The sequence below is a fragment of the Crassostrea angulata genome, chromosome 10 (assembly GCF_025612915.1).
Source record: "Crassostrea angulata isolate pt1a10 chromosome 10, ASM2561291v2, whole genome shotgun sequence".
NCBI classification, from domain to species: domain Eukaryota; kingdom Metazoa; phylum Mollusca; class Bivalvia; order Ostreida; family Ostreidae; genus Magallana; species Magallana angulata.
In genome coordinates, this window is record NC_069120.1 from 42,820,109 (window position 1) to 42,828,744 (window position 8,636).

Below are 8,636 nucleotides of genomic sequence, written 5' to 3' on the forward strand. Positions count from 1 at the left end.
TAAATATTTAATTAGAATAGGCTGATTTAAACTGGCGTATGCGTGTCAAAACCTCCAAATAGTGTCATTATTAGAAGTTCAATGCCTTTTCTTTTATAGAGTGGGTCTGGGCTCCATATTTTTGTCAGAGTCTATATGAGGTTTAAAGGAAATCAAACCGATTTCAATCAACAAAAACGTGGAGAGATGACCCACTATACTTTAAAAATATCATTTTGTATCCCAACAATTGAACGTTTTAGAGAAATACTACAAGTCCGTCAATTCGTGGTTGAAGTTGCATTTAGCATTTAACAATGATGTTTGTTGTGAATGAAATGGCTCAGTTGTTAGAGCACCAGACATGAAGTAACATTATAGAGTTAGGGTTTTTAGGTTGTGGGTTCGATACCACCAAAACTTTAGAATTTATTTTTTTTCTTATCGTTTGTTAAAATATTCAAAACTGAATATAGTTAGAAATCGTGCTTTTTTAAACTTGTAATAAAACATCATCTAGTATATTTGGTTGGAAAAAAATTAATTTGAAATTGTTTTTTACGACAAAACCAAATGAGCATTTGCGCTATCTTGTTCCCCCATCTTCTTTATTGAATTATATATGGTGCGCCCGGCCACATTGCAATGTGGAAGGCACAGGGACCCGATCATCTTTTATTATTTGTACTCGAAGACAAATTTGGCATTCTGGCATACAGAAGCATTTTTTAAGAGGGAGGGCGCTAGAAAAACTAAATCTTGACAGGAAAAAAGTAGTTTTTTAATTCTAGTACAGTTTTCTACTAGCTGATATCCCAAGCTTTTTATTCAGCTGAAGAAGAAAATAGGAGAGAGAGAGAGAGAGAGAGAGAGAGAGAGAGAGAGAGAGAGAGAGAGAGAGAGAGAGAGAGAGAGAGAGAGAGTTTTTTGACTGTTCACAGATAGGCACTGTCCCTCGGTACTCTCTGCATTCAAGCCACCTGTCTTGCTATAATAATAATGCACATTGTATAGGCTAATTGCACCCCATGTGATAATGTAAATTTTCATTTCTTGGTTCAACTGAAGACCATTGTGAAATTTGTAAACATTTAATTCTTATTCTGTATACATGTACATGTATTTTGTTTAAATTATACATGTCCCTTGAGGGATCCTTAATTTGTGAGTAAACGATTAAACTTATATAAATACAAATGAATTTTTTACAAGACAGTTGTGTTGTGACATTTGATCGATGATTCTTATTTGAGCATGTTTTACCTGAGGAATTTCGAAGATGGATTCTAGATGTTTATTTTATTATAGTATTATGAATATATGTCGTGGAAACGTTACGTCATTATTATTATTATTTTTTTTTTGTTTATAATAAACTATACTTAAATGCTGAATATCATTTTTTTTTTCAATTGCATAAGCTACCATTTTTAATCAAACATCGTTTTTTATGTTTTCACTAATCTTATTCAATTTTAGAAATATCTATATTCAATCGTTTAATAATTAATTTTAAATTTATAAAGCAAACCTTAGAAAATATCTCTCTCTCTCTCTCTCTCTCTCTCTCTCTCTCTCTCTCTCTCTCTCTCTCTCTCTCTCTCCACAAACTTCCCGGAATTAATTCGGTTCTGACACTATAATATAACGCGGGAAATCGTTGTCACCGACTACACTGTAAACATCGATGGCGACTGACAGGTGCTTGTTGTAGGAGTTAATAATCCTTTACTGCAGTCATTCACACCACTTAGTTGTTTTATCCACAGAACGTACGTATTTTATTTAATTGATTAGATTTGTTTGTGTGCTAACATAATTCTTATGCTTGCTTCTTTCCAGTTGCTTTGATCTGAGGCAATAAACCCGCATTTCCTCGATTATGAGCATTGTTTGCGCTTTTGAGTAAAATTGATATCTTTGTACTTTTGGATTTTTTAATAGAACTCATACACAACTGAATTATTTTTTCGACTATCGACTATCTTAATAAAAACATGAACAACATTCATATTAACATTGCTTTCACATAATATATTTATATATTTTGACCATATGTATATATCGCTCACATATTTACCTCCTTCCTCAGTATATTGTCATAATAATTGAATATTTTTAGATATCTGTGAATAGCTCTGTTCAATGGATGCCCCAAGAAAGAAACGGAAAGGAAAAGTTGCACCCACAGGGGAAGAAAACAGCTCATTTGAGCTAGATATGAGATCAGATGTTCAAAATAATAGGTAAATTATAAGTATAAACATTGTGTGCATAATGAGTTTATTGTTATTCTACAATGTCATAAGCTCTGTACTTGAATTATTGCATATGCAATGCCATTTAAGGTAAACACATAATTACAGCTTATGTCTGGTATACTTGTAGCTTCAAACTAAAGGCATATACCAATATATTAAAATTTATTTGCCTGGTCAGTATATAGAACTGTCTAAAAACACAATGGCCAATGAATACTTTAACTGTTTTGACATAAGTAAACCAATATTCTAGTGCATTTAAAACACTATGTTCTGCTTTGACATGCATTAAACTTTTACCATTATGATTCCACAAGGTATAGGCCAGTTGTAGATGGTTCTTTTCCCCTCATTGCATTGTTACAGTATTTTGAACCATTAATGATAACAAATCAATATTTCATTTCAATTCAATCAGATAATTCTGATATGCAACTTAGAAATTTTACACTATAATTTGACAAATCAAAAGCAAAAAAATCAAAATGAAATTGAATCCACAGTAAACTCATCAACACACTGAAAGAAAAGGTGAAGGATGCTACAACCAAACACAATGCACTGTCTGCCATTGTTGGGGCCAAAGGATTGGCCTCCAAGTGGAAAAGTTATGCAGCAACCAAGCGAGTCATTGCTACAAAAAGTAAGTGTTCTGAGTAGCGGTAATGCTCAAATGTCACATTTAATAAAGACACATTCATGATTTATTCCTTTAATTGTTTGATAAAAGGTAGACTTTTATTTCCAATCCCTTAATTGATGTAAATGTACTTGAAATAGATAGTCATATTAACATATTCATAATTGTTTTTGTAAATATAAGTTACTTATAATAAGTATGTCATAGTTTGCATGTACATGTATATATCTACCTGTACCAGTATATATTTTTATGTTTTATTGGTTCAGGTTGTTTCAAAACCTGTATATGTTATTAAGTAAGTAACACTGTGTTAATTTTTCTCAATGAATTTTTCAATATTGGTTATTTTGTACAACAGAGAAACCTGGTAAGCTCTGACAAGTAGTGCATACTGTGCATTTGAAACTAAACACATCATTTCATGAGTATGGCCATGTACTAAATAGTTAAAAAAAAACTTTTTATATGATTGTATTATTTTCTATATTGACTTTGTTATATATAGCTCTTGACAAGTATTTTGATTTTTTAAAATGATTGAATATTAATTAGACTTCATTAAAACGTTTACATATTGTTTGCTGTCATATTGTGTAAAAATTGATTCTAAAAGTGTAATCATTCAAAACTCAAATTTTCAGAATTAACAATTTAGTATTGGCCATATAAACAAACTCAAATATGCATTCAGTACACAAGCTATACAAATATCAAGTTAATTTATTCTCGGCAAGAAGAATGACTGCTTTAGTACTCACTTGCTATGTGTATGTTGTATACCCAATAGTAGTATATAGATTTCCAATGCTTTATGTATTCCCTGCACTATAAAAACATTGAATAATGACCAATAAGACAGATAAGTTTGTGTTCTATTTAGCTGTGAGATGATTTTCTGTATGTGTTAATAAGTGGTAGTGGGAATCTGTCCTGATTTTTTGGGGGTGTTGTTTTTTCATTTGTTGAACTTTAAACAAGTTTCTTTGCTTGTGTGACTAGCAGATATATAGTGAACATTCTAACATATAACATACTTACACTGAATTTCAAACTTTCAGGCTTGTAATATCTATAAAATTAATACAGGTATATATTTATGATGAAATTGTCTGTATACAGGGCTATTTTCCCATGTTTTATTAAAATAGCTGAATCAAGCTTGTAAAAGATTTCCTGAATGTTTTAAATTGCTCTACACTGTGAGCTAGCTGCTTGTGGTTAAAGAGATTTGTCCTGTTTTAAATTAAATTGCCCAATATCGATGAGGGCAAATAGGACAAAAATAAAATTGGGGCAAAGATTTACCTGTATACAGTGATAATTAATGAAGACCATAGTAGATAATAATAAGTAAATTGGTTATTTTATTAAGAAAATTGTTTAGTATAGGAAAGTTGTACACATTACGGTAGTTCTTGATATTTTTGTGTTAGCATGAACATACTGCAAACTGCATACAAGTCATTTAGTTTTAATTTATATGCTATATACTTCATAATTATGATATATATTCCAAAATGTTTAATTGATACCTGTGCATGGACATTAATAATGTACTGGGGTATCAAGACAAAGGGTAAAGATTGAAGAGGGTAAGCGACAAATATGTTTGTTCATTTCTTATGATAAGATAATATTATAATTACTGAAAGCTATAAATAATCTACTATCTATTAAGTACTGATTACATTAAAACACAGAAAAAAGTCATCCATCAGGTAGCTAGGTCGTGAATTTAAGCTTTGTTATTATAAGAAGGATTTTTTTTTTTTGTTTTGCATTAATTTTGTTTTGGAGGCTAGATTTTAAAAGTTTTTTTTTTCAAAAGAAATTTTTAAGTCTCTTAACAATATGCATGTATGTCATATTGTCTGAGTAACTTTTCATACTATATACATGTACCGATAGTACACTGTAACATTTTGAAAATTTTCCTTTTCATTATACTTGTATCAGTTTATAAGATATGTATGAATATTCATGGGTTAATTTTTGTGAAGGTAAAGAATTAAAAAAAAGTAAGGATTGTCTCTGAGTTAACTGTACTAAACAATTTGTAAACATTTTTATTGTGGAAAGATCATGAATGGATTAAAATCAGCACTAACATGGGACATAACTCTTTTGGGATTTAAGTATTAATTAATTTAGTCAGTTTTTAATTTGTTCTATTCAGTTCATTTGGTTGGAGAGGAGACCTCATATATAGGTAACAGTTTGGCTAATGACTCAATTCATCAAGGCTATAATATAAGCTTCCTTTATTTTGATATTCCAGGGGTATGGGATAATGCTTCTAGCTTTTAAAAGCCAGAAGGAGAAAAGTCTTTGATTGTTTGATTTTAATTGAATTAATATTCTTTATGTTTCAAACTCATCTTTTTTTAATGTATTTGCATGTAAATTGACAGCATGAACTGTTTTTTATTCAGATCCTTATTTAGATCCTCGTGCTTTAATATCCATATAGGCATGCATGTATTAAAATCAAGCTTGCATGTTTCATATTCGTTAATCTTTTATACCCAAGAATTTTATAGCTAGGTACACAGCAGTCAGTATCAGTATAAAGTGTTTTTATTCTGACTACCGGATTGTTATAGGCTATCATTTTGCTCTGTGTGCATAAAATTTATGAGTATATAGAGTTAAAATTCATTGCAACAACAGTATAATAATTTAAAGGTTTAGAGTTCTCAGTGGAAATTTGAACATGACAACAATGGAAAGATGCTTTGCAGCATCCATTAATTATTTATGATATTGTCAGAATGTACTTTACCTAATTACATTATTACCTGACCCTGATGCAAAATTACATGTCATCTTCCATTAAACAAATTACACTTGATATGTTATATGTCCAAAAACTGAAAAATGTTGGGTTTTTTTCATTGACTCTTTTAAATAAATTGTTTCAGGGACACTACTAGAGATAAAGAATATGATAATTAGTAAATATATTGATTGATGAAATGCTTGCATGGCTAGACCAAAACTGAACTATCATTCTTTGTTGCAACTAGCATAAGAAATTGTTTGAAGTGGCTTGCTACACCTTGAAATCAACAGAAAATTACTTGATTATGAAAGATAACGTGATGCAATGAAGTAAATAAGTCAAATAGGCAAAAATATGAATTTTGAATAAAACCTTTGATTTCCAAAAATTTAATTGAGTAAATATGAACAAAATCCCAAAAGGGATTCAAACTCATGATCTGTTGTTCATAAGCCTGATACTGAACCAATGAGTTATAATGAATTTTAACCAAATTGATGCATACAATTATACAAACAATTGTTAAAACATTTAAATTGCCATCTTGTGATGTAGTGTCTTAAAAAGTAGAGGTCTTGATGTGGTCTACTTTAATGTTTATGTCAGTCTGAAGTTTGTCAGGGAAGTAAAGATGGCTCCTAACTTGCTTAAAGTTTCTTACTTTCTTATGTATTCTTTGTAAGCTATCTGCAAAAATATAATTTATCAGGTACCAGGTTCATTCAGAGAAAAAAATTAGCTATATTTTCAGTAAATGTATTCAAATTAGAGTAAGAACAATAATGTTAGCATAATCTCTAACTATAATAATATCAATAATATTCATATATATTGCATAAGATGGCAATTGATTGGCCATCATCTGTAATGTAAGTGAAAATTACTACAAAAAGTAAGTGACACTTTAGATCAATACATGATTGTATAAAAATCATGTCAGCTGCATTGTTGAAACTGCATGCATATGATACTTGATACAATGTGCACTCATATTATTATGTTGTACCAACAAGATAAAAATTACTAACTGTATGAATCAATAAGTTAATATATAGCATTAAGGAATGTCGGTGTCTGAGGTGTTAAACAATTGTTCTGACTGTGGTTTGTATTAGTGTTTATAATGGCAAAACAATCAAAGCGGTTGAAATCAAAGAGAAACTTTTCCTGGATTTTGAGACCTTTTTGTTCATCAGGCACTCAGAATGAGGAGGAGAAGGCAGCTATAAAAGGGAAAGGTATAGATCAAATGGAAGATCTAGAGGCCTATAAACCATTTGGCATGCGTCAGGACACGAAAAAGAAGCTTCGATCGGCCAACGACAAAACTTTGATTGACTATTTTTATCAACTGGGTCAGTCTCGGGACCCGAATGCCAAAGTGGATTTGGACTTTGTGGACTCACTCATAAAAAATGGTGCCAACATAAACTGTAATGACAAACATGGACAAACATTGCTTCATGAGGTAGGATGTTTATTTTTAAAGGAAAATAAGGTGAAAAAAATAAATCTTCCCAGACAATTCAAAAGAGATTTACAGGCATTAATATTTAAGATGCTTATAACAATCATGTAATTGGATAAAATGTTGGCAAATTTTATCACATTTTTACATATACAAAATATGCATTCAATATGATGAATTAATTTGGATAAAAGGTAAATTAATCCTGTTTCTGATTATAATTTTAAAAAAAAAGATACTGAAAATTTGGAGCATTTAATAGTAGAACAATTTTATTCAATCTTATTTTTTTATGATTTCATTTACGGTAATTGATTTTTAAAACTTGGCTTCTATCAACAGGTTTGTCGTACGTGGCACATCGATGTGGCCAAATTCCTCTTGGAATTGGGAGCCAATGTGAATCAGGCAGACAAGTATGGGCGCACTCCACTTCATGTGGCTGCAGCAGTAGACTACCCAGAAATGGTGGAAATCCTCATCAAAAACGGAGGTAAGTGCTATAGGATGGTGTAGAAATTATTACAAATATAAAAAAAAAAAAAAAAACGTAGATTTCAAATCGACCAAGAGAAAAAATAGTATACGTATAAAATTATAAAAAGCACATTTTGTGGATTTTTTAAACACACTTATATTTCTGGGATTTGTTAACTACCGTTATTGATATTATTTTCAAACAGAAGTTTGGTTTTTGAATTTATTGGTCTCATGATTTGATACAAAATGACTTTTTCTTATTTACAGCTGACAGAGAATCCCTCAGTAATGAGAAACAGACACCTGTTCACTATGCAGCCAAAAATGATGCTTGTAATTCCTTGAAAATGTTGATAAAAATGAAATGTAAATACGACAATGTTTTGGACTACAAAGGAAGGACCCCTCTGTTTGTGGCAGCAGAGCTGGGTAACCATTATTTTATTTATTATCAGGTGCTAGGAGAATAATATTTATGGTTTTGACTGATGTTATTAATTAAAATACTCCTGTAAATACCAGATAAAAATTTCAAGGCAGTGTTTTATTTTAGTTAATGTTTTAGTAATGGAATATTAATGTTTTGTAATTATTCTGTTGCCAAACTTTTTGTGTGGGGAATATAGCATCGCTTACAACACGTGTTAGCGTTTAGGTTTTTACAGCCAATGAGGGAGATGGAGAACTTTGATACATAGAATCCTAAACCTTTGCAGAAATTTTATAAATAATAATTGTAATATGTCAAACACCATTCATTTGATTTTATCATCATGAATGTAATTGTGTTTTTCCTGAAAATCATTTTTTATATTTAACATTTTACAGATCGTAGTGAAACTGCCAGTCTCTTGCTCGATTATAAAGCTAATGTCAGAATATCAGATAACAGTGGAATGAAGCCTTTGAGTTGGATGATCACCAAGATGCCCCCTGTGGTAGGTATTGCCAAACAGAATAATGATGTATTAACCCACTGACCAAGTCAGTTAATAATGTAATGAGACTTAAAAATTTAAAACT

General features: G+C 30.6%; 2 protein-coding genes across 4 annotated transcripts in view; both read left to right on the forward strand.

Moving 5' to 3' along the window:
- LOC128165359 (uncharacterized) overlaps positions 1-8,636 on the forward strand; it is an 84,812-nt gene that overhangs the window by 60,846 nt on the left and 15,330 nt on the right. The window lies entirely within an intron of this gene.
- Positions 1,631-8,636, forward strand: part of LOC128165347 (transient receptor potential cation channel subfamily V member 1-like) — a 20,930-nt gene continuing 13,924 nt past the window's right edge. For 2 of the 3 annotated variants that reach the window (XM_052829759.1, XM_052829760.1), the window contains exons 1-8: positions 1,631-1,751; positions 2,102-2,225; positions 2,744-2,883; positions 5,060-5,092; positions 6,862-7,133; positions 7,476-7,626; positions 7,881-8,042; positions 8,442-8,551. In XM_052829759.1, coding sequence (XP_052685719.1) covers positions 2,125-2,225; positions 2,744-2,883; positions 5,060-5,092; positions 6,862-7,133; positions 7,476-7,626; positions 7,881-8,042; positions 8,442-8,551 — 969 coding nt within the window. In that variant the 5' untranslated portion in view covers positions 1,631-1,751; positions 2,102-2,124. The remainder of the gene's footprint in view (positions 1,752-2,101; positions 2,226-2,743; positions 2,884-5,059; positions 5,093-6,861; positions 7,134-7,475; positions 7,627-7,880; positions 8,043-8,441; positions 8,552-8,636) is intronic. The other variant, XM_052829762.1, reaches the window with a different exon arrangement.